This window comes from Nansenia antarctica, assembly GCF_963989245.1.
Source record: "Nansenia antarctica genome assembly, chromosome: 14".
Classification (NCBI taxonomy): Eukaryota; Metazoa; Chordata; class Actinopteri; order Argentiniformes; family Microstomatidae; genus Nansenia; species Nansenia antarctica.
In genome coordinates this window covers 17,418,066-17,445,014 of record NC_137684.1, presented here as the reverse complement: position 1 = coordinate 17,445,014, position 26,949 = coordinate 17,418,066, and the positions used below count along the sequence as shown (strand labels likewise).

General features: G+C 47.5%; 1 protein-coding gene across 2 annotated transcripts; it reads right to left on the bottom strand.

Annotated features, from left to right (window-relative positions):
* Positions 1-613: 613 nt before the first annotated feature.
* On the bottom strand, positions 614-26,626 carry LOC308170604 (basic helix-loop-helix ARNT-like protein 1). Of its 2 annotated transcripts, XM_080545408.1 has the most exons (19): positions 26,499-26,626; positions 23,828-23,888; positions 23,250-23,391; positions 22,962-22,979; positions 18,228-18,260; positions 17,799-17,828; positions 16,940-17,097; positions 16,630-16,709; positions 16,394-16,486; positions 16,034-16,151; positions 15,089-15,238; positions 8,573-8,819; positions 6,333-6,439; positions 4,760-4,910; positions 4,296-4,384; positions 3,715-3,823; positions 2,535-2,625; positions 1,804-1,897; positions 614-845 (listed from the first exon to the last, which is right to left on the bottom strand). In XM_080545408.1, the coding sequence occupies exons 2-19, from the start codon at positions 23,838-23,840 to the stop codon at positions 688-690; spliced, it is 1,881 nt and encodes a 626-aa protein (XP_080401534.1). In that variant the 5' UTR covers positions 23,841-23,888; positions 26,499-26,626; the 3' UTR covers positions 614-687. The 2 variants fall into 2 exon arrangements, with proteins under 2 accessions (XP_080401534.1, XP_080401535.1); XM_080545409.1 differs by lacking the exons at positions 23,828-23,888; positions 26,499-26,626 and having other exon boundaries at positions 23,270-23,292.
* Between the last annotated feature and the right edge of the window lie 323 nt (positions 26,627-26,949).

Genomic DNA, 26,949 nt, shown 5'->3' with positions numbered 1-26,949 from the left:
GTGGCTTTAAACCGTCAAACGCAGGAAAACGGATATTAAGAACCGATACGTGAAGAAGTCCTGTGATATCATGTGCAAAATGGAAGAATTGTCCACCGAGTCAATGCACCACTGACGCAGAGTCAGGCACGCAGACAGGTACACTGACAGGTATACTTCATCACCTGGTTGAATACTTTTAAAAATGGCTCCTTCATTCACCACTGATCTGATCTGATGCGCCTGGATTGGTGTAAGTAGCGGTGCGGAGAGCTTGCTCTGACCACCCCAGTCACCGTGGAAGCCTGGAGGTGTTTCAAGGCCCAAGGCCAGGGCAGGGGGTCACAGTAACAGGTACTGGATGTATAACTGTATGTCTGTGATGGGGAGGGAGGGGGGGGGGTTCCTTCCTGTTCGATCGTAGCTGTGCGCTCCGCTGCCTGGCCTGTGGAGAGTCTGTAGCTGTGTGTTGTAACATGGTGGCTGTAGATATGACTGGGGCTCCCGGGGGAGGGGTCAGGGGGTTAGGGGTCAGACCAGAGTTCATGTAGGCCTCGTCCCAGGCCACGGTCTCCCCCCCCACCCCATCCCCCCCCCCTCACCCCCAACTCCCCACCCCCCCCTTCACCGGAGAGTAGAACGGGGTCCATTGGCCCTGGAGCTCTGGAACCCCTGGTCACCCATGGCCCTATGGCGGTGGGGACAGTCTCACAAGGGCCAGGGAAGGTCGCTGAAGTCCACGGGCCCGCCCAGCCCTGCGTCAGCCTCCAGCAGGCTCATGATGACGGCCATGGCCGCCTCGTCGTTACTGGGGCTGCTGGAGCCTGGCTCATCCATGATGTCGATGCTGAGGTGGGAGTTGTCACCTGGAGAGAGGGAGGGGGGGAGGGCAGGAGAGGGAGGGGGAGGGGCTAGAATCAGTCACACAGCTTTCTGATGACAATGGTATTCAGACTGTAGGGGGGTATTCCATCAACGTCGCTAGAAAAAAATCTAGGCTTATTCGGGTAAATCCCACGAGACTTATTGAAAAGCAGAGGCTTATCTTGATAAGTCTTGCAAGAGGTTTTCGTAAGCCTTGTCTTTGACACCGGTCCCTTGTGACTTGCTTTTAATCTTTAACTGTTTGTGTTGTTGTTGTTTTACTAACTGCTTTTGTTTTACTTTGTATTTATCTATCTATTTTTGTTCTCTCCATGGAATGGAGAGTACTGAGAAAAGCTCTATTCAACATAAATATTATTATTATTGAGAGAACTTTCTATGACACTATACGCATTTTTATGTATTATTATAATTCTATAGTAGAACATGCAACTAATATATATACTAATATATATAACTAATACACACTACTGATGGTGTTCCATTGGCTTGTGTCTGTCTGTCTACTTTTACATTACAGCTGCGTTTTTCAGCTGTCCGACTACTTTTACGTGAGTCATTTGATGTGAGACTGAAGACCCATCTCTTCAGGTTACATCTTAACTGCTCCTCCTGAGACATCTACTACCCCCCAGCACTGTGACTCCTGAGACACCTGCTGCCCCCTATACTGTGTCTCCTACGTGTTCTACTCCCCCCCCCCCCTTGATTCTTTCTTTCTTCTTCCATCACGACGACTGCCAATGACCCCTGGCCTGAGCTAGATTACTCTTCCTGCTACAACTGGCAAATTGATGATTCACTTGCTTAGTCAAATGTATTGATCGTACGTCGCTTCGGAATAAGGCGTCTGCTAAATGCCAAGCATGTAAAAATGTAAATGACGTCCAGAGAACCCAGCTGAAGCGTTGGGGCGCGGTGGCGTCTCTCTGTACTCACTCATGACGGAGTTGTTGGAGTAGGGGTACCCTACAGAGTCTGGTCCTAGCATGCTCCCTGCAGACGGAAGCTCCGGTGTGCCGCCATTTTGGATCTGTGGGGAGACAGAGGAAACAGATACTAGGCATCAGATATCAGCCACGGGGGACAGGAGGCCTGAGATCAGGTGACCTACACACCAGGGGGAGGGAGGCTGGGGGGGGGGGGTAGACTTCGGAGGATGGGTTCATACTGCATTTGTGACACGTTCTAATGCTTTGAGGTCCTCATATCGGCAACCAATCAAAATGTTCAGACTTTTCTTTTGAAACATGGAACTACGTTTCAACGTTGTTGAGAATCACAACACACACTCGCTAGTCAAGTCAAAATACTGCAACGAAATGGATTCGGTGAGTACGGTAATCTCCAATGCTACCTAGTTAACTAGAACACTGGCCCTAGCAGCGACTAAGGTTGTGGGTTAGATTCCCTGTCGGCCAGGACCGTGTTTGACACCATCACAATGAGCCCGTTCTCTGATTCTGTTCTACCTCACTCAACCCGGTGGACTTCCAGGCTGATTTGGGCATTGACACTACCAGTGTTTAAATATGTTTGAAAAAAAGGACAAAGGACGTCTGCAGTATGCTTGACTTTAGCTCCAGGGTGATTTGGGGTTTTGGGACTTTGGTTCCAGGAGGTTCAGGGTAATTTGGGGTTTGGGGGTTCAGGGGGGGGGTTCCGCTCACCTTCTTGCCCCCCGGGGAGCAGGTGTCCCGGGGCGGGGTGGTGATGTTCAGGGGGCTGGAGCCACAGCTGGACGGAGACGAGCCTCGGATCCTGCATGAGCACACACACACACACACACACACACACACACACACACACACACACACACACACACACACACACAGTGTAAGCAGCCTAACACTCACTATGTTGAAGAGAAGATATAATGTAACATACAGAGCTGCAACAATAGATCCCTATTCTACAATTCCAGAGTCATCTGACCCTACGGTTCTACTGAACCTCTACCAGGTGGGAGGCTGATGGAGGCTGGTGGAGGCTGATGGAGGCTGGTGGAGGCTGGTGGAGGCTGGTGGAGGCTGATGGAGGCTGATGGAGGCAGATATCGGAGGAAGGGCTCATTGTAATGCATGGAACGGCATGAGGAAAGATGTGTTTTACACCAATGTGTTTATTACCATTCCTCATTCCACCCATCCCCACGACACCCGTCCTCCATATTCTACCTCCTCCAGCCTCCCCTGGTTGTATTATCCCCCCCGATCAGGCCTCAGGTCTCTGGGTGCGTTTGTAAATACGCTCTGAGCCTCTCAGCGCACCCGTGGTGCTCTCTGACCGTTAGGAAATGAACCGATTTCAATTGAAACCAGAGTGCTCTGAGCGGATTTACGAATGCTGTGCTCCTCTTGCTGTTTTATTATATTATTATTTTAAAATAGCACTTTGAATTGCCCACTTTGAATTGGCCATGTTGTATGAAATGTGCTATACAAATAACCTGGCCTTGCCTCGCCCCCTCTGAGCTGCAGCCCAGGACTAGATCCAGCAGCTCTAATAACCCCTCCACGCCCGCTCACTCACTCCTCACCACACTGGGACAAGCTCTGTCACCCTCCGTCCCCACCCCCACCACCCTCCCTCCCCACCCCCGCCACCCTCCCTCCCCACCCCCGTCACCCCTCTCCTCAGTGGAGGTGGTGTCTGATTAAGGCTGTGTGACGGTGCCCGTCCTACCCAGCGTACGGGAGGGAGGGAGGGGAGGGGGGGGGAAGCTCAGTGGTAATCACACCCAGACAGGCTTCATTCACAGTCTAGGTGTTATATTTCTAGGTGTTATATTTCTAGTCCCTCAGTGATGAACAGGGCCGGTGGCGGCTGGGTTCTGTCTGTCCCTCTCACCTCTGGATCTCCATCACCTCCTCAGCGATCATGCGTCCGATCTTCCCGGCCCCCGCCCGCGTGCCCCCCGGGATGCCTGGCACCGTCTGCAGGGCCCGCCTCCCACCACCTGTCAATCAAGACACGCAGCGTCAATGACAAAACGCACGCAGACTCCAAATCACGACGCACACGCGTTTCAACTTTATTTGTTACGTTACATTACACAAGTGTAACAGAGTAAAATTCGAAGGCTTCAGATCCTGACAGCAGCACAAGATGTAGGGAATAATAAATCAAGCATAATTCAAGATAAAAGTGTCAGTAGTACAGGACATAAGACAAAAGATAATAGGCATAGTACAAGATAAGGTGGCAATAGTACACACACACACACACACACACACACACACACACACACACACACACACACACACACACACACACACACACACACACTAATGGGTCTAAGGCTCCTGTATAAAACGTTTTGTTAGCTCATCTCCATAGCTGCTGAAGAACTTTTACAAAAGAAAATGCTAAATTAATACTAATAGAATTCTATGCAAAAATGTAAGAAGAGAGGAAATGCAGGTTGTTACCTTCTGATGTGAGAACACTGTCCATACTCTGGGGGGAGGCGACAGACTGGGGGTAGCTGGGGTCTGCCCCGTCCAACATACCACTGCACCTGGAGACAGACACACACACACACACACACACACACACACACAGGTGTAAGTAGGTGGAACACTCACTATGTTGAAGAGTAAATAATGCACCAGCATCTCAAGGACAATAACATAGAAGCATCACTACATAGACATGGCCTGTCATTCTGATCCAGGTGAAAAGTTTTGAACAACTGGGCCCAGGCCAGCTAGAGTGTGGTGTGGTGTGTGGTGTGGTGCGTTAGGTGGTGTGGTGTGTTGCGTGGCGTGGTTAGGTGGTGTGTGGCGTGGTGTGTTAGGTGGCGTGTTAGGTGGTGTGCTGCGTGGTGTGTTAGGTGGCGTGTTAGGTGGTGTGTTAGGTGGTGTGTGGCGTGGTGTGTGGTGTGTAGACTTACGAGACGACGGTGTTGGTAGAGACGATGTACTCCACCTCCTTGGTCCAGGGGTTCATGAAGCTGAACCAGCGGCTCCGCAGGGTGATGAAGGACCCGTCCCTGATCTTGAACTTGTAACAGTTTGTGTTGATCTTCTCTCTCATCTGTAGCACTGTCGGACGGAAGAAGAACAATACGAATATCAATAACAACAACGCTAACAATAATAATATGACGATAAAGTGAGGGACGGGAATGAATACGTTAAGAATATCAACTTCTTCTATATAATATATACCGTTTAGTTCGAGCTTTTATCCAGAGTGACTTGGGAAGATCTGAAAAGATTTGATAGGTGTAAAACAAGATGGTAGAGGCTCCACTCTGCCCTCTGATAGGTCAGATGGCCTTATGACCATGTTGTTTATCCCATCAAACCCTGTTAGATCTACACATGTGTAGGGAGTAGAGGCTAGGGGCTGTTACCGCCCTCTGCTCAGTGACATTGCACTCCACTGACACGACACTATACACTTTACCACACTTTACTTACTACCTACTGCTGCTACAATAATTCTCTATATTTTTATTTGACTGTATTACTGTCTTTACTTTTAATGCTTATATTTATGTTTACTTTTTTATTCTCATTATAACGTAGTGTGTTGATTGATGTTGTAGAGCTGGGGGGTATTCCATCAACTTCGCTAGGCTTACCAAAAATAAGCCTGGATAATGGAAGCCTTGTTGATGGAGTTTTTTATTTTATTTTATTTAACCTTTATTTAACCAGGCAAACATGTAAGAACAAATTCTTATTTGCAAATGCAGCCTGACCAAAAAGCAATGGCTCTTTGGGGGGGGGGGGGGGGGGGTGGGAAGCTAGAAATAAAACAAGGTTAAGTAATACAATAAACAATAAAACACTGGCAAATACAGATGCATTAAAATACTAACAGTCAGAGAGAGGGGAAAGAGAAGGAGGAGGTAGGGGTGAGGAAGAGCGGAGGTGAGGGATAGCGGGGGTAGTGGAGCAGGGGTACTTAAAATGAGGCAGTGATGGGTTATGGGATGGGTGAGAGACGGTGATCAACAGGTGCATTGATCGACTATGGTTCGCTGCAGGATTTGTTTGAAAGCAGTGAGTGAGGTGAGGGCGGTGAGTTTGAGTTCCCCCCCTGCCCTGCCTCATTGTTTACTTGTAGAAGACGTAATGACAAATAAACGTGATGCTGTTTCTGGACTGGGCCGCAGACAGTGTGACGGTAGGGGTAGTGGTGGCCTAGTGGACTGGGGATCAGGAGGTCATGAGTTCAAATCCCATCTGGGAACACCACACTAGTGTCCCTTGGAGTAAGACCTGGGAACACCACCACTAGTGGGCCCTTGAGTAAGGCACTTAGCCCTAAATTACTCCAGGGAGACTGTCCCTGTAATCTCTAGTTGTAAATCCCTTCGGATTAAAAGCGTCTGCTAAATGGTTAAAATGTATTAAAATGTCAAATATACAGAGAGGCAAAGAGGAGAGTTTTAAAGCCAGACTGTGGAGCTGGGAGGAGGGGGAGGAGCCTACCAGACTGTGGGAGGAGCCTACCTTGTCTGTGACATTCAGCCAGGTGACCGATGTCATCCTGATGGAAATATTCATAGAAGGACGTTCCCAGCAGCTCCTGGGGGAGGTAGGCTAGGATGGCTGTGGCCCTGGAGGAGAGGGACAGAGAGACACAGATTAGGAACAGTGTTTGTGTGTGACTGAAACACACACAGATTAGGAACAGTGTTTGTGTCTGACTGAAACACACACAGATTAGGAACAGTGTTTGTGTGTGACTGAAACACACAGATTAGGAACAGTGTTTGTGTGTGACTGAAACACACAGATTAGGAACAGTGTTTGTGTGTGACTGAAACACACACAGATTAGGAACAGTGTTTGTGTCTGACTGAAACACACAGATTAGGAACAGTGTTTGTGTCTGACTGAAACACACACAGATTAGGAACAGTGTTTGTGTCTGACTGAAACACACAGATTAGGAACAGTGTTTGTGTCTGACTGAAACACACAGATTAGGAACAGTGTTTGTGTCTGACTGAAACACACACAGATTAGGAACAGTGTTTGTGTCTGACTGAAACACACAGATTAGGAACAGTGTTTGTGTCTGACTGAAACACACAGATTAGGAACAGTGTTTGTGTCTGACTGAAACACACACAGATTAGGAACAGTGTTTGTGTCTGACTGAAACACACAGATTAGGAACAGTGTTTGTGTCTGACTGAAACACACACAGATTAGGAACAGTGTTTGTGTCTGACTGAAACACACACAGATTAGGAACAGTGTTTGTGTCTGACTGAAACACACAGATTAGGAACAGTGTTTGTGTCTGACTGAAACACACAGATTAGGAACAGTGTTTGTGTCTGACTGAAACACACACAGATTAGGAACAGTGTTTGTGTCTGACTGAAACACACAGATTAGGAACAGTGTTTGTGTCTGACTGAAACACACACAGATTAGGAACAGTGTTTGTGTCTGACTGAAACACACAGATTAGGAACAGTGTTTGTGTCTGACTGAAACACACACAGATTAGGAACAGTGTTTGTGTCTGACTGAAACACACAGATTAGGAACAGTGTTTGTGTCTGACTGAAACACACACAGATTAGGAACAGTGTTTGTGTCTGACTGAAACACACAGATTAGGAACAGTGTTTGTGTCTGACTGAAACACACACAGATTAGGAACAGTGTTTGTGTCTGACTGAAACACACAGATTAGGAACAGTGTTTGTGTCTGACGAGACTGAAATTAGTCTTGAAACAGCACCAGTGGGTTGGCAGTTATTCAGATTTGTACAGTTTCTCCACTGTAAATAAATTAATAAAATAAAATAAAGTAATTCTTCCTTCTTCTAGCATTGTGACTGGTCCCCTGGTCCTAGCATAGATTTATTTTTCTTATGATGACTGATGAACAGATGATTGACTTACTCAGACAAATGTACTTGTTGTACGTCGCTTTGGATAAAGGAGTCTGATACATTTCTCAAATGTAAACATACCATACCTGAATTAATTCACTGCCACCTACTTACATGACAGTTTAATTACCCTCCATTATGAGTAAGGACACACTCTGCTGTGACATACTGTTGCGAGCTACACAGTAATTAATCAAACACAGTAATTAATCACAGGGAGAGCTCTTACGCCCAGCCCAGGTGACTGTCGTCTGGATAGACGGGTTATTTCAGGTCAGGGAAGAGGCGTAGTCTGTGAACTTACTTCCAGTTAATTATTATTAGCTAGTTATTTTCCGAGTGTTACAGACCACAGTGTTTGGTTCATGTAACCACTTCCTCATTATTATTATATTATTATTGTACTTCTAGAAAACTTCTGATCTCTTGACCAACTCGATATTAAGAAATACAACACAGACAAACTTGACCATCATGCACCAAACCACTCACACTAAAACCACATCTTTGGGTCTTAGAAAAGCTATCGAATTTAAACCGATTATTATTAATAATAATTAAATGGTAAATGGAAAATGGACTGCACTTATATAGGGCCTTATTCCAAAGCTCTTTACAACGGCCTCTCATTCACCCATTCACACACCAATGGCGGCAAGCTACCATGCAAGGCGCCGGCCCGCTCACTGGGAGCAATTTGGGGTTCAGTGTCTTGCCCAAGGACACTGACACGTGGCCAGCCGGGGTTCGAACCGCCGATCTGCCAACCTTGCGATCATTAGACGGCGGCTCTACCTCCTGAGTGACAGCCGCCCCCGACGGCGGTTCCTGTCTCACCTCTGGTCGACGAAGACAAACTTCCCGTCGATGGCGTGCCGCGAGACGTACTCGGTGGGCTTGACGCGGATGTCCCCGTTGGAGGGCTGGGGGACGATGTGGGGGTGCAGGCGGCCGATGGCGACCAGGCAGCTGAGGTTGCAGCCCTCGTTGTCGGGCTCGTTGTCGTCGTCCAGGCCCATCTTGGTGGGCGGCCAGCTCTTCAGGTAGCCAGTACTGTGGATGGTGCAGAAGCTCTTCCTGTCAACTAGAGGGAGAGAGGGAGGGAGGGAGAGAGGGAGGGGGGAGAGAGATAGATAGAGAGGGAGAGAGGTAGATAGAGAGAGGTAGAGAGAGAGAGAGGGGGGGGGGTAGAGAGAGAGGTAGCACTCATTATCAGAACAACACATATGTACCATGGTATACATACACATCAGAAACAACTTCTAGAAATACACAATCTATATCTTATTTAACTACCGTGTCTACTCTAATTTGCACACCTCATAACAAATCAGACATATTATTTTACACGTGAGCGACGCGATCTACTGTAGGTCCATACGATTAGACCCCACCTCCCCTTCCCCCCGTCGAACAAAAGATTCTCAGCTAGCACCCTCCCTCAGTTGACAAAAGACTTTTGGGGGTCCGGGGTCCACCCACCACAGTCTCACAAAATTCTGTGGGGAACAACACTGCCCATACTCCATCTCATGTCCACCTCACCCACGCTACCTAACCGTACCTCTACGTTTCCTCTTCGTCCGATCAGAAAACCTGAGAGATTCTGTTGCGCGACGATGAGAAAACGCTTGCGGCCAGAGATCGAAATTGCGTTTCGTCTCCGTGTAGCTATAGCCACAGATACAGCGAGTTAATGAGCCCTGGGCATCGAGGTCCGTTAAAGAGCCCGGTGTTATGTATGTAGACAATAACATCGATAATTCCCGATCAAGAATGGAGGCAGAGGCGGCGAAACACTTTGATTATCCGTAGTAGCTTTACTGAACACATCGCAGGTATACAGGCATAATCACTTCCGCATTTACCTATCCGCTTTTTATCACTCCAACTACGGTGGTCCACATAGCTCAAAATTACACTTCAATACATAACATATTTCCTCCCCCCTTAAATGATAATGTCCACATTAGCATCATACACATTAAATGTCAACTAGGGAGAGATGGTAGACAGGGTTAGCACCAGGCGCTCAGGAGGTTTCCTGTCTCTTGGGGGATAGCGCCTCAGCACCGGAGAAGGGCTGGGTTCCAGCTCGATCACAGGGCATTCGATCACCGAGGGGTCTGGAGGTGCTGGCTCTACTGCAGGCGGCGAAGGTGTGGCCGCTGCAGGTACCGGCATGCTCAGGTGTGGTGTCAGCTCGTCCGTGAACGTGAATCCTGATGCCCCGGATGTGGGGCTGGTCACTCCTAGCTCTCTAGGCAACAACTGGTCCACGTGCCTACGCCATGTCTGATTGTCTTTGGTGTGAACATGATAGGAAACAGGTCCAGTCTTCCGGAGGACCGTGGCAGGGGTCCATTTCTCCTTAGTAGTGTAGTTGCGTGCGAGGACAGAGTCTCCAACATCAAACTGTCTGTCTTTAGACCGCTTAGCTCGCTGATTTACTTGTTCCTGCTGTTTCTCGTGGACTGATGTTTCCGTTGAGGTAGGTCGCAGCAGATCAAGACGTGTCCGAAGCTGCCTCTTCATTAGAAGGTAAGCTGGCGAGGTCCCAGTCGTTGCATGAGGGGTATTACGATACTTGAATAGAAAAGTATCAAGGCGTTGCTTCAAGGGAGCCTCACTCTTGGATGCTTTGAGGGCATGTTTTACAGTTTGCACCATTCTCTCCGCCAATCCGTTGCTGGATGGATGGTATGGACTTGAAAGGATGTGCTTAATTCCATTGTTCTGTAGGAAGTCCTCCATCTCTGTTGATACAAAAGATGGCCCATTATCAGTGACGATCTGCTCAGGGAGTCCAAATCGACCAAACATCTCCCTCAATATCTGAATGGTCTTCCCCGAGGTGATGGTGGACATGACAGCCACCTCAGGCCACTTTGAGTGTGCGTCCACGGCCACCAGCAGCATAGCTCCATCAACTGGTCCTGCAAAATCCAGATGAACTCGTTGCCAGGGACACGCTGGCCAGTCCCAAGGATGCAGCGGAGCCAGGCTTGGTGTGTTTCTGATGACTTGACATGATGGGCATGATCTGGCTTTAGATTCAATGTCATAGTCTAGCCCAGGCCACCAGAAGTAACTGCGTGCAAGCTCTTTCATCCTGACGATGCCACAATGGCCTGAGTGTAGCTCTCTCAGGACTGGTTCTCTCAGCTTTGTCGGGATTATGACCCGCATGCCCCAGAGCAAGCATCCAGCCGTCACCGTCAACTCCTTCCCCCGCGAAAGGTAAGGCTGAAGATCCGGTGGTGCGTCAGGAACCTGTGACAGATCCCCTCTCATAACGCGGTCAAACACCCTGGAGAGGATGGGGTCCCCCTTTGTTTCCTTCCTGACACGGTGAGCAGTCACCGGGGCACTCTCCACCATGTCAAAGTAGAAAATGGTTTGCTCCTTGCTCTTAGGGTGATCAGGAAGTGGAAGGCGTGACAAAGCATCCGCATTGGCGTGTGCCCCTGACCTCCGGTACTTAATTTCATAGTTGTGAGCACTGAGGAGCAGTGCCCAGCGCTGCATGCGGCTTGCTGCCAGGGTCGGTATCCCTGCATACGGACCCAAGATGGATGTCAAAGGACGATGGTCGGTCAGCAGGGTGAACCTCCTTCCGAACAGGTAAGTGTGGAACTTTTTAATTCCAAAGATAATGCTTAATGCTTCTTTCTCTATCTGTGGATAGTTCCTTTCTGCTGTGCTCAGCGTACGTGACGCAAACGCGACGGGTTTGTCTTCTCCAGTCGGTGTGATATGGGACACCACGGCGCCCACTCCATATGGCGATGCGTCACATGCGAGTTGGAGAGGCAAGGACGGGTCGAAGTGTGTTAACACCCTCTTGTCGGTCAATGCTGCTTTGGCTATGTTAAACGCTGCGTCACATTCTTTTGACCATGACCATGTTTTGCCCTCCCTCAGTAGTTCGTGCAACGGCTTTAGCCGCGTAGACAGCTGTGGAATAAACTTGCCATAATAGTTTAGAAGCCCAAGAAAAGATCTCAACTGGCTCACATTCTCGGGAGCAGGAGCCTCTGAAATGGCGGTCACTTTAGAGGGCGCTGTGTGGAGCCCGTCTGCATCGATGACATGGCCCAGGTATTCCACTGCTGCCTTGAAGAAGTCGCATTTTTCCTGGCGAACACGTAAGCCATATTCTTCAAGTCTTCCCAGAGTTTTATCCAGGTTCAGCAGATGTTCTTCATCATCCTTTCCAGTCACCAAGATATCATCCAGATAGCATTGCACACCAGAGAGACCACTCAGGACCTGATCCATGGCCCTCTGGAACACTGCCGGGGCGGAGGTGATGCCAAACGGCAGACGGTGATATCTAAAGAGACCCTTGTGGGTGGTGATGGTGAGGAGCTCCTGTGACTCTTTTTCAACATGCATCTGTAGGTAGGCCTGGTTCAGATCGATTTTACTGAATTTCTTACCACCAGCCAACCCAGCAAACAGGTCCTCAATCACTGGAAGAGGGTATTGTTCAACAGTCAGCACCGGGTTAACAGTTACCTTGAAGTCACCACACAGGCGAACTGATCCATCTCTCTTGATTACCGGGACCACGGGGGTGGCCCAGTCGCTGTATGGTACTGGCTCAATGACCCCAATCTTCACCAGCCTCTGTATATCAGCGTCGACCTTTGGCCTGAGTGCATAGGGAACAGTCCTGGCTTTCATAAAGCGTGGTTTGGAATCAGGTTTGACCTGCAGCTTGACTGTGATGCCTTTCATGCTCCCCAGCTCGTCTTTAAACACAGCTGCATGTCGCTTTAACACTGCTGATAGGCCGGTGGTATCTTCTGATACTGCATTCACCTTTCTCCAGTTCAGACGCATCACCTCCAGCCATGGTCTGCCCATCAGTGCTGGATAGTCCCCTCTGACCACATAGATCGGAAGCCTGACTTTTTGTCCATTTAATTCAACTAGGACCTTAGCCCTCCCAACCATGGGGACGGTTTCACCTGTGTATGTTTTTAGAATGAGCTTTGCCTGAGTCAATGGCATATGGTTCAGTTTTTTCTTGAACAGTGTCTCTGACATTAGTGATACAGCGGCTCCAGTATCGATTTCCATCGTAATGGGATGTCCTTCCAATAACGGGGTGACACTATAGGCTGCCGAGCCTCCTTTTACAGTTAACACCTTTATTGGTAACTCCTCTTCTGAGTCTGTTCCACTGCTGCTTGTCTGTCCCTGCTTAACACTGTGCAGTTTCTTCTTTGACCGCCAGTTGTCTGTGTTTGCCTTGTCTGACTTTTTCCTATCTTTAAAGGTGTCCTTTGTTGACTTCTCTCTCTTAGCTCTACAAACCCGCTCAATGTGTCCCCTCTTGTCACAGTGATGGCATAGGAGCTCCCTCGCCCAGCATTCTGATGACAGGTGATCACGTTTCCCACAACGATAACATTCCAGGGTACCCCCTCTCTGTCTATCATGTGTGGCTGCTACCCCATGCACTCTTGAGGCAGCCCCTAGCTGCAGTGCTTCCCTGGCAGCTAGCTCCATTGATATTGCAATATCCACAGCTGTCTTAAATGTGAGGTGCTCCTCTGTGAGCAGGCGCTTCTGTATTGCCTCACTCCTTAATCCACACACAAGTCTGTCACGCAGAGTGTCACACAGTGATGTGCCAAACTGACAATGTTCAGTCAATTTCCTCAGTACTGCTACATATTGAGTAATGGATTCACCTTCCTCTTGATTCCTCTTGTGGAACCTGAACCGCTCTGCAATCACCAAAGGCTTTGGGCAAAAATGTCCATTTAACGTTGTCACAATGTCCGTGTAAGAATAGGCACCTGGCTTGTTTGGTTGGAGTAAGTCTCTTAGCAAGCCAAACGTTTTAGCTCCAATTATACTGAGGAAGGTTGCCACCACCTTGTCATTTTTAATGTCATTAGCAATAACAAAAAACTCAAACCGTTCAGTGTAAGCATTCCAAGTCTCTAAAGTGTCATCAAACTGTCCAAATGCTCCAGTCATCGGCATTTTCCCACTTTAAGTAAGTCCGTTTCACTTACTTGTGTACTCTCCTCCAATATGCGCAGTGTGAGTTTCTCTTTTCCCGAACTTCACAGCACGCACACCGCCCTGGTCATGACTCCCGCCGGCGATAATTTGTAATCCAGGGGGAAACAAAACCGCTGCACAAGTTCGTCGATTCTCGTCGCCAATTGTTTTGTTATGTATGTAGACAATAACATCGATAATTCCCGATCAAGAATGGAGGCAGAGGCGGCGAAACACTTTGATTATCCGTAGTAGCTTTACTGAACACATCGCAGGTATACAGGCATAATCACTTCCGCATTTACCTATCCGCTTTTTATCACTCCAACTACGGTGGTCCACATAGCTCAAAATTACACTTCAATACATAACACCCGGCCTCCACCGTAGCTGATGCCCCGCGCCGACTCAGCCACACCTGTCATCATGTGACGCATCCAGGTCAAACCACAGAGAGACGAGCTCTATTTTTCCCCACACTTTTACTTCATGAATATTTGAGTGCGTATGAATATTTGAACAGGGCTCTCTTCGGAGGCTGCAGTTGGCACGCTGTGTTCCCGTCCGACCTTGACAACCTTCGCCTGCTAAACGGTTATTAGTACGACATCATCTTCGTAATGCGTCCTGGCTCTCTCCCCCCCACCCCCGTGACTTCTACTGTGCAAAGAGCAGCAATAAGCTTGGTATTAATTAGGTGGGACATTCTCGCTGCTTGTTTTGGTGCCAAAGCTCACTGGGCGTGCTGTGATGTTGTGGGTGAACTCGGTCGACTCAGTGGAGGTCAAATGTTGCAGCTGGAAATGTGGATGTGAATGTCTAAAAAGCTGGAGTGACTCCCTGTTCTAGGAGAGAGTAGCGCACTTCCTGTTAGCTCGGATGCCAACGCTAGCTAACAGAGCTGTGATGCCGGAGGGGGGATGGGGGGGATGAGGGGGGGGGGGGGGGGGTTAGGAGGGTGCAACCTTGTTACATTTACATTCTTGACATTTTGCAGACGCATTTATCCAAAGCGAGTTACGACAAGTACATTTGTCCAAAGTAAGTGAACCATCTATACATCAGTCATCATAAGAAACAACCGATACTAGATGTACACTAACACCTCAACGTCTTTTTAGCCATTATTTTCTTACTATTCTGCTCTTGCTGTATTTTAATGCACTTAATGCTGTATGTAAAGCACTTTGATTTGCCTGTTGTATGAAAGGTGCTTGCCTTGCCTATACTAGGTACCAGGTGCCATTGGCAGTCACAATGCTAGAACCCCCCCCCAACATCTTCCAGAACATTCAAATAGAAGGCATCCCAGAGGGTGAGTTGACGGACCTTTCTTTTTGGAGCAGGTGGAAGGGAAGTCCTTGTCCTCCATCTTGACGGAGGGTCTGTTGCACTTCATCCTGCAGAAGAAGGAGCGCCTGGCCCCGGAGCAGAGCCTGGACGGCCCGGGGGTGATGTCTGTCTTCACTGGGAGGCCCGCTGAGGACGGACACACACACACACACACACACACACACACACACGAGACACAGGTCAGACCATTGTACAGTACACACTCCGTGGGCTAAGGTTTACATTCACATTTTTGGCATTTAACAGACGCCTTTATCCAAAGCCACTTACAATAAACACATGACTAAGTAGTGAATCATCTAACTATCAGTCATAGCAGGATGAAGTAATCTATGCTCGGGCCAGAGGCTGTTGGCAGTCATAATGCTAGAAGATTTTTTGTTTGTTTTACCCAAAAAAAAAAAAAAAAACAGTAAAGAAATCTGTAGAGGGGATAGAGAGGTCTCAGGAGGGACAGTTAAGGTGTAGCCTGAAGAGATGGAGGTCTTCAGCCTACGGCGGAAGGTAGGGAGTGACTCTGCAGTCCTGACAGCAGTGGGTTACAGCAGTGCTTTTATTTACAGCACATTGTTGAATGAGCCATTTTACTATGTCAGTCACGCTGTATGCCAGCCAGGTACGTGAAAATTCAATTTGATCTGATAAACTATTGACTACAGTGGTGTTTTTCCCGGCCTTGGGATCTTGAGGTTGCACGTTGCTGTTCTCACCCAGTACTTCCACACCCGATGAATGTTTTCAACCAGGTGGCGCTGGATTGTGTTAACAAAAACACAGACTCAGACACAGACACAGACACAGACACCCTTATCGGTGATATAAGAGAGGTAGTCTGCCATTACTAAATACCAGCAGACTAGAATGAATAAAATAACAGCACAAGTGTAATAGACTGTGTTCTTAATGATGTTGATGTTTTACTTTTGGCATCGATGAGTCGTTCCCGCGGCGCCGTATCCGATGACGACAGCTGTTCTTTGACCTTGGCGATGTCTTTTGGATGCAGGTAGTCAAACAGGCTCTGGCCAATAAGGTCGTTCTGTGGGGGGGAGAGACAGAGAGAGAGAGAGAGGATGGGGGAGAGAGAGAGAGAAAGAGGAGAGAGAGGATGGGAGAGTGAGAGAGGATGGAGAAGAGAGAGAGAGCAGTTAGTGCAAACTCAAGTCTTTCTGTGAGACAGAAAGAGGGATTGGGAAGGGGAGGGGGGAGGTTGAAGCTATGAGCAGACAGACAGACAGATCAGGTCAGACACACAGACAGCGGGAGGGAAGGTAGACACACCTGGCTGTAGTTGAGGATCTTGTAGACAGACTCGGAGACAAACAGGATCTTCCCGCGATCGCAGCCCACCACGAACAGGAAGCCGTCCGCCGCCTGAGGGAACATAGAAGTGAGAGGGGGACCCATAACACCGTAACACCAGACCAGAGAGCAGCAGACATGAGAGAGGGGGACACATTACACCGTGACACCAGTCTCCGCCACACAGGGCAGATGTAGGAGAGATGGTAACTCACCCTCAGTATTAAGTGCTTCAGTTCGTCATCTGAGAGGAAGGCTGGCTTGTAGTTGGCCTCTGTGTATGGGTTGGCTGCCCCTGTGGACACACACACACACACACACACACACACACACACACACACACGTTGAGGTTTAGATTAAGCTATTCTAGGGAATAAGTAAGTACAGTGTTTCATTGTAGTTTAGTTTCAAATCTCATGTTTGTATGTACAGTATATGTGTGTAGTTGTGTGTGTGTATATCTATGTATGTATGAGTATGTACAGTATATGTGTGTGTGTGTGTGTGTGTGTGTCTCAGTCCCACCTCGTAGCGTCTTCATGTGCTGGACGGCCATGCGGAGGACGGTCAGCTTGTCCAGCTTGCGTGACATGGCGTTGCAGGTGGGCACCAGCGCAGCCAGCTCATCTATGAAGCTGTTCATCTTGTCCCTCCGACGCTTCTCAATCTGGCTGTGAGCCTCCCTGGTAGAGATGGACGGATGGATGGAGGGAGGGAGAGAGAGAGAGAGGGGGAGGGAGAGGGAGGGAGAGAGGGAGGGTGAAAGCAAGAGAGAAAGCGAGAGAGAGAGCGGTCAGTAAGCACCACTTGAGTCCTTCTGCTCCACTCAACAGCATAACCTATAGACAACATAAACATAAAGTGCCTATTCATTAACGACCAACAAGGCTTCCTCCTCGGTCTCCTCATCCAACACAACTGTTTAATTCTCCCAGGAGAGGGATGAGAGCACACACACCAGGACACTGGGAGGGTGTGTCACTGAGGGAGTGATTCTGGAAATGAACCACTGCCTGTGGTTGCCAGGTAAAGGGGGAACACTAGCCTAGAATAGCATATCTTAGCATAGCATAGCTTAGTCTAGCATGTCTTAGGATAGCATAGCTAAGCCTATACCCAGAAAAGACACTTGAAAAGTAGACTCGGTCACAGAAAACTGGGGTGAACACACATCAGAGATAAGCTAGCCTGGAGCAAGGACAATCTCCTCATTAATCACACGTATCGCTATGCTTGGGCGCTCCCAGCATCGCTAACGAAACGTGAAACTTCTCGCTTGACACCGAAGTCACTCCACTTCCCGTGGTAAACGCCAGATCTGGCCGAGTCTACCGTTACAGAGGACACCGGAGGAGGAAGCAGGAGTAGGAGTGTGTGTAAGTACCTGGCATTCTTTATCCGGCCCTGGGAGTCACTGGAAGGGAAGGAGAGGGTATTTAGACTGGAGGAAGAAGGCCACGGCCACGGACACGGACACACACACGTTTCTGTACTCTCCGTCACTGTACAGAACTCAGGGGAGGGTGGTGGAGGTAGAAATCGGAGGACGGGCTCATTGCAATGCATGCAATGGAATATCTATCTGGAATAGTGTTTGATACCATTACTCAATCCATTCCATGCATCACAATGAGCCTGTCCTCCGATTTCTACCTCAGAATAAAACCCTAATATTAGTCATCACCATAGTGAGACATAGCTAAGACTATTCTTCCTGGGGTCCACGTGCAACATGATGACAGACATGCAACATGATGACAGAGACTCTTATAATAACACAAGCTTTCTGCGGCCATAATCCTAGGGCCCTTACCCTCCCAGTTTATCCTTGTCTGTGTCCATGTCACTGTGGAGGAGAAACACAGGTCATTAGTTTCACAAAAACACCTCAGATTCAAATAAAACATCAACAAAAATGTTTGTTCATACATTGACAGGGCTTAAAGTGGGAAAAAATCCTGTGCCTGAAACTTTTTCTTGGGGAGGGGGGTCACAGTTTGAGATATTGGGAGAGCGGGTACAGAAGACAGCTTCTTGTCTCAATGTTTAAATGCATTAATACTATTTAATAGTCAATACAACATATATGTCTCAATGTTAAAATGCATTAATACTGTTTTATACTCAATACAAAATAAAATAATATATTTAGATGTCTTTAAAAGAACAAACTGATTAAATCACTTAAGGCCAAACTGATTGCATCACTTATTAAGCCACTATCACTATAACAATACAGAATAACATATATACATGTCTTTAAAAGAACAAACTGATTACTTATTAAGCCACTATCACTATAACAATACAGAATAAAATATATACATGTCTTTAAAAGAACAAACTGATTACTTAAGCCACTATCACTTATATTCTCCTTCTTTTTGGGTCATAAACAAAGCCCTGCAATTTCTCCGAGACACTCCTTTTCAAGGCATTAAGTGTTCCAGGGGAGACAGAGGACGCTTTGAGTGGTGCAGTGGAGGCAGTGGGTGGTGCAGTGGAGGGTTTGAGTGCTTTGGGTGGTCCAGTGAAGGCTTTAGGTGGTGCAGTGGAGGATTTTAGTGCTTTGGGTGGTCCAAAGAAAGCTTTAGGTGGTGCAGTGGAGGATTTGAGTGCTTTGGGTGGTCCAGTGAAGGCTTTGGGAGGTCCAGTGGAGGCAGTGAAGGCTTTGGGAGGTCCAGTGGAGGCAGTGGAGGCTTTGGGAGGTCCAGTGGAGGCTTTGGGAGGTCCAGTGAAGGCTTTGGGAGGTCCAGTGGAGGCAGTGAAGGCTTTGGGTGGTCCAGTGGAGGCTTTGGGAGGTCCAGTGGAGGCAGTGAAGGCTTTGGGTGGTCCAGTGGAGGCAGTGAAGGCTTTGGGTGGTCCAGTGGAGGCAGTGAAGGCTTTGGGTGGTCCAGTGGAGGCAGTGAAGGCTTTGGGTGGTCCAGTGGAGGCAGTGAAGGCTTTGGGTGGTCCAGTGGAGGCAGTGTGTGGTGCAGTGGAGGCTTTGGGTTGTGCAGCCATATTCCTGGCCTGGTGCACTAGTTTGTTTACTCTCACTGAAGCCAGAACCCTTGCTGCATCTGTCAGCTTTCTCTTCTTTAGTGCCTCTTCCCTCTCTTTCTTCTTATTCAGGTGCAGCTGATATGTTTGATATGACGCCAGGCAGGACCTCCTCAATGGCGGGTCTATCATCATCGTTGAGGCTGTCCACTCCCTTGCTTTAATTGCAGATTTGACAATTGCAAGACTCTCGTAAGTCTCCACATTCATTGAGCATCTGTCTGCTTCAAGGATGTCATCCATGAGATTGAAGGATCCCTCAACCAGGGGGCCAGTGAAGATGCTGAGAAGTGCTTTGACCAGCTTACCCAGAGTAGGAAATTTCGCATCTCTCAGGATTCCACTCCACCAGTCTACATCAAGTCGACTTTCTTCCTCAATGTAACTCTGGCCACGAGCTACCAGGTCCACATCTATTTGGTATGCCCGTACCTCTTCATCTAGTTGACCAATCTCCTCTGGTTCAACTACAGTACATTAGGCAAGGCCTTGCCTAATGTGATGAAAGCCCCACAGACAGATTCATCTTGAATCAAAGAAGGAGTCAAAGCCGAGAGTGCAGTGATGATGTGGTTGTCGAGAGGAAGCTTTTTAAGAAGGAAATCTGCTGCCTTCATATAACCTTCTCTGAGAGAGCTGTAGAGATTGTTAACCCATATCTTCCCCTCGACACGAGCCTTGTTCAGTGCAGAGTAGCAATGTGTGCCGACAAACAGCCTTTTGTCAGACAGTTGCAAGTCTCGACTCTGGACATCAACTTTGACTAGCCTCTTTGCACTCAGTGGGATGGCGGAGGGCATCATGAAATTGGACAGCAGTTCTCTGACCAGGGCCACCATCTCCACATGCAGCAAGTGCACCAGGGGTTTCTCATGCTGCAGTTATTTCAGAAATCCCTGAAAGGTTGGAAGGACACCTGCAAACAAAGTACAAAATATCAGAATCAGAATCAGAATGACTTTATTCGCCAAGTAGGTTTTCACATACAAGGAATTTGCTATGGTTGTTGGTGCATACAGACAACATAAGAATAATAATAATAAGAAGAAGAATTAAAAAGCAATTACATGACAGAACATTTAAATATATTCACTACCAATCAAAAGGTTTGACACGTATAATATGTTACACTAGCAGTCATTGTTACTCTGTTCTTGTTGGATTGAGAGGAATAAAACATCAGTCAGGGTTGTGCGCTCATGTACAGCTATTGCCACTCGAGTTAGCCTACTTGTAATATACCTCTGAACATGTCAATCAAGGCTGTCAACCTATCAAACTCCAAGAAGAGCACAGAGATCCGTGCCTTCCGGTTCTGATTCTCTGCTGTTCTCATTCGGGACGCTGACGCTTGTTCTTGTTGAAGAACATCTACTCTGGCCCTTTCCTCAAATGTTAGTGCATGCCTTTCAAACACTTGGTTAAGAAGCCATCTGCAGTACACACAAACACACACACACACACACACACATACACACACACACACACACACACACACACACACACACACACACACACACACACACAGATTTTGTTTCATTGTGGATTACAGATTAAAACTCAACCTGTTAACTCAAATAAATTGTCAATGTCAATGGCCTTGGATAGGCTATAGTTAAAAACCAGGAAAATAGGCCGAAACTGAAAACGTATTCTCCGGTAAGGAAATTGCAATGCTCATGTTGATGCTCATGTTACATACTAATTTAACTAATTCATGAATTTTATATTACATTTTTAGCAAATGATTATCTTTTTATTTTAGCAATTGATTATCCGAAATCTAGTCTCTACACCATTAACTACAGATTAACACAAGCAATACAGTACAAATCATTAACAGTGAACTGTTCATTTAACACTAACATAATTTGCATTACCTGTATTTATGCTCTTCATTTGGATCCAACACATGATGGTAGTAGTGCAACACTAGTACATCCATAAGTTCATGTAACCTGTTGCACACCTATGAGGGGTGGAAGTAATACACATTAATTAATATTAAAATCTTTTTTATGAATAGCCTACATTTTTGTTGCTTTCACCCCTCATTATACACACCTCCAGGATCTGTAGAAAGCGGTTGCCGATGGGCCTGATTAAGCTCTTGGCTGGTTGATGAAGAAGAGACCGGAACTCTGCAAAGATCTCCTTCTGTTTTGAGGACTTTTCTATATCATAATAGATGTCATTGCAGAATCCTTCCACCTCAGAGGTAAATGGGCTCATCATGGCCTTGGCGGCATTGTTCACCATGTGAACTGTATCTCCACATATGTCGAGCAGGTTAGGGTTCTCCTTCCTTGCTTGTGTCTCCAGTCCAGTCTTCTTTCCTCTCATCACTGCACAGTTGTCAAGCAGAATACTGATGACTAGTGACCAGTCAAGACCATTGGACTCCAGGATATCTTTGAGCTCCTGCATGAGGGCTGAGGAGTTGGCGATGTTTACTTTCCTGCTCGCTAGGTGTTGTGTTGTTACCTTGGCCAGATCATCATCAAAAAAACGAACAAGGACATTGAGGATTTTGTCCATGTTAAGATTTGTAGCTTCGTCGATATTCATTGAAAATGTAGCTTTTTTTAGCTTTTCACATAGCCGTTTTTGGGCAAGGCCATGTGTGTTTAAATAGCTGGCGTGCTGGTTGGAAATGGACAGCTTTGTCAGTGCATTTTTATCTTGTGATAGCGTCTTACACAAATCGACGAGTGGCTGAGCCACTGTGAAAGACAGATCATGTTCGGCTATAAACGCACACACTCGGATCTTTTGCTCGCAAACACGGTCGGTCATTGAAGATGAAGTGGTACCTGTAGCCGTCGCTCCCGGCAAGGTTGTTGTGTGAGCGAGTGCTCGAACCGATGCTTGGTGACCGGGATCTGAGGCGTGTCGAGCGATCACCTTCTTCCCACTGCTGCCGTAGAGGAGTCTCTTCGAGCACGGCGTACAGAAACAAGCACCCGGCTCCCTCAGTTTGAGGCACCACGTCCCATAAGGCTTCCCGTCACCACTACTCTCCTCTATCCATGCCCAGCGCCATTTATTTCTTACTCCTCGTTCTAATATAGCTGTGTCTTCGCCAGTTTTGAGAAACTTGGCTTCCATTTTAATAGAATAAAGTTAGCGAGATAGCGGGCTGCTAAAAGCGAACGTCTCTACAAGCTCACATTACACTCATTCAAACTTATTAAGGCCCGCCCCAATACTCTGCCTCCGATTGGCTAGAAGTTGTTGGTTGGCTTGAGCAATGTGATACCATTGGTAGGCGGAACTGTCTCTTTGCTGAAGATGACTCTTTAAATTACGATGTAAACCAATAGCGTGTGATATATATATATATTTATTTATTTTTAATTCCCCCGCGCCGGAAATCCGGCACTGTGCCGGAGTACTTTAAGCCCTGCATTGATAATTGAAAAATGCCTATATGGAAATGTAGGTTATGCAATTTTCTGAGAGATTTCCAAAGCTATAAACATACCAAGTCATTACTCATACTTACTCAAAAAAGCCATCGATTCTGCAAAGCAAAGGAACATGAAATGTCTTAATCATTTGCTTGACAGATGACCATTGATCAATAATAATATAATTATATTATCATAATAACTTTCTGAATTTCTGAGGGAAACTGTGTTGCAGGCAATTTACAAATGGCACACTTTTAAAAGTACACAGAGCAGCACAGAGCACACACTGTCCTCCATCACAGCACTGGACTGACATTAGTCAGTGTGTGTGTGTGTGTGTGTGTGTGTGTGTGTGTGTGTGTGTGTGTGTGTGTCCTTACTGGTAGTCGGAGGTGCTGACCTTCCTCTTGCGGGTGTAGTCCAGGCCGGGGGTGACGGAGCTGCTGATCAGGTCAGAGGTCGGGGATATGAAGTCGTTCATCGTAGAGGAGATGTCCATTCTCTGGTCGGCCATTAGGTCATCTGGAACACACACAGGTAGCTTTAAACACACACAGCTTTAAACACACACACTCACAGACAGGCACACACACACACACACACTCACTCAATTCTTCCTTCTTCTCACATTACAACTGCCAATGGCCCCTGGCCCTAGCATAGATTTCTCACTTCCTAAGATGATTTGCTTACTTAGACAAATGTACTTGTCGTAAGTCGCTTTGGATAAAGGCATCTGCTAAATGCCAAACATGGTAATGACTCAGACACACACGTCTTTCCAACACTAACTCCAGCCAGTATCCTTTCTGAACACTCTTTAACTTCTAATTTAGTAGGCCGTACATCAAAAGCTATAACACAAACAGTAGTTCGGTGGAAGGGACAAAAACATAATCCTTCAAATGGAATTCTGGCTAAATGCCTCTCAGCTATTAAAAATGAGTCTCATTCTTACCACAAATATTCATTACGACTTCTGCTCGGAAAGCATCTCCTTCCACCCACTCAAGGAAACTCTGTGGTGCATGGAGAAGATCAACGTCAATGTTAGTTTAACAGCAGAGAGACGCCAGAAGTCTGCTGTTGTTTACATGAGGCAATGATGATAGCATCTCTGCACTTTTTCACCAACACAGCCGAGTGGAATACAACAGACCGAAATAGTTTAACTAGGAGTTGCCTCCCTTTTTTATTTTGACCTATTAAAGACAAAACCAGTGTATGACACACACCCACACACACCCACCCACACACGCACACACACACACACACACCCATAGTGAGGGCCCGATACAGACTGGTTGCCAGGTTACCTCGAGAGAAAACATGCCGTGTAAGACATGTCTGGTTTACTAATGCACCTCTGACAGAGAGAGAGAGAGAGAGAGAGAGAGAGAGAGAGAGAGAGAGAGAGAGAGAGAGAGAGAGAGAGAGAGAGAGAGAGAGAGAGAGAGAGAGAATGGGCAGACAGGAAGTACTATTGTCTGACTAAATCGATAGCCAAGTAGAATAGAACAGATCACAGTAGAATAACAAAGTAGAGTAGAGCTGAACAGAAGTGCCGTAGCCTTTTTTGTGAATCAAAGGGAAAAGCCTTTGGTGTTCAACTCCTGCTTCCAAACTCTCCCTGGTCCTCTGTCTCTGCCTCTACCTCTAATAATGAACCAAATGCTGACAAAAAAGTACAGCATTGGTTGAAGTTCCTCCATTTTGCTATGTTGTGGCTGTGTTGTGTTGTGTCGCTCCAGGTCTGTGGTGTAATGTGGAGAAGCGTTTCTGAAAATACGGTACGGGTAAGATACAAATGCGTGCTGTCCTGTACCGTCCCGGTCTGGTCAATGGAGAAGCGCCATCTCTGCCTCTGTCCCTCCCTCTCTGCCTCTGTCTCTCCCTCTCTGTCCCTCCCTCTCTGTCTCTCCCTCTCTGCCTCTGTCTCTCCCTCTCTGCCTCTGTCTCTCCCTCTCTGCCTCTGTCTCTCCCTCTCTGCCTCTGTCTCTCCCTCTCTGCCTCTGTCTCTCTGCCTCTGTCTCTCCCTCTCTGCCTCTGTCCCTCCCTCTCTGCCTCTGTCCCTCCCTCTCTGCCTCTGTCTCTCCCTCTCTGCCTCTGTCCCTCCCTCTCTGTCTCTCCCTCTCTGCCTCTGTCTCTCTGTCTCTGTCCCTCCCTCTCTGCCTCCGTCCCTCCCTCTCCGTCCCTCCCTCTCTGTCCCTCCCTCTCTGTCTCTCCCTCTCTGCCTCTGTCCCTCCCTCTCTGCCTCTGTCTCTCCCTCTCTGCCTCTGTCCCTCCCTCTCTGTCTCTGTCTCTCCCTCTCTGTCTCTGTCTCTCCCTCTCTGTCTCTGTCTCTCCCTCTCTGCCTCTGTCTCTCCCTCTCTGCCTCTGTCCCTCCCTCTCTGCCTCTGTCCCTCCCTCTCTGCCTCTGTCCCTCCCTCTCTGCCTCTGTCTCTCCCTCTCTGTCTCTGTCCCTCCCTCTCTGCCTCTGTCCCTCCCTCTCTGCATCTGCCTCACCAGATAGAACCAGACTCCAGCATGGCCCTCTCCCCTCTCCTCAGTCACAGCTTAGAGGCTTTAACATCAAAGTGTTGAATCAGCAGAGATTCAACACCAACTAACCCCCCCAAAGGCAGTAGGCTCATCTCTCTCCACCCGCCCCCCCCCCCCCGCTCCACGGGAGACGAGGACCCTGGGGGTTTACACTATTTCAAGGCCACCTCACACTCAAGGGGACAGCTCAGGGACAGGGTGCTGACGTCAGGACAGGCTAGGGAGGTCCGTACGTCACAAATGTCGCAGAACGTAAACGTAAACGGAGACGTTCGTCACGCTTTTAAATCCACGGAGGGAAGGGCAACACTTCAGATAAAAGGGAATTAGGTGTGTTGGGTTAGGCTTTAGTCGTGTCTGTGTGTGTGTATGTGCGTGTGTGTGTGTGTGTGTGTGTGTGCGCACTGGGTTATGCTGGTCCTGTGTGTGTGTGTGTGTGTGTGTGTGTGTGTGTGTGTGTGTGTGTGTGTGTAACGCTGTAAGGCGTAGCCCCTAGCCGGTGTGTGAGGTGGTGTAAAGGTCGTGTCTTCAGGTAGAACTGGATCCTGATCTGGGCCAGTGTGTCACAAAACCGCACGGCACAAAACTGCAGAACAGAATGTAAACATAAACTAGTTTGATGCCCCGACGACGCTCAGACAGACTGACGTCACCACCACAGTCGTGGCGAGCGAAAAGTTAACCTGAAGGGTTGCTAGGCAACGGTAAGGTTGTTTTACCTGGTTTGGGCGGAAGGTTGTCTGAGCTTGCAGGTACGGTCAATTGAGTAATATCTTGGAATGTACTGTATTACTGTAGAACTCCTCTAGCTGGGGGATGTTAACTCATACTGGACTGTTCTTACTGTATATAATGTTTTCAGATGTCTTTTATTTTTGTCACATCACTTTACTTTGTTGTTGTTGTTGTTTGTGATGTGAGCTGCTGTAATGCCTTAATTTCCCCTCAGGGATCAATAAATTACCTACCTATCTACATACCTATCTATCTATCTATGTTGTGCTGACACTCTCTGACAAATGTCTTACTGTACACTGCAGAATGTAACCAACACTGGAAAGTACATATTTTCATAGCGTATACTGTACCTGGGTTTGAGAGGCACACTCCCTGGTATGGTATGGTCTGGACTGGACTGGTTTGGACTGGTACAGTATTCCTACTCTGAGGTACTGGACTGGGTTGGGCTCTCTCTCTACCTTCACAAAGAAAGAAAGACAAAGAAAGAAAGAGATAGGTTGAGAAAGACAAAGAGAAAGAGATAGAGAAAGAAAGAGAGGAAGAGATAGATTGAGAAAGATAAGGACAAAGATAGAGAGAGATAGAGGAAGAGAAAGTTTATTATCGTTCAAACTGAGGTCAGTGGGTCAGTCGGCAGCTTAAGCAAAACGATCAAGCTGTTATTCCAAAGAGAATAAATGTAATAACTTTCCCTTTGATTAGGCCTGTATTTCATGAAACAAATGACCCACATTTAGATTCATAAAGTCATCAAGGAATCGTCGTAAGGGATCAGGACTCAGGAGGGTTGAAATTAAC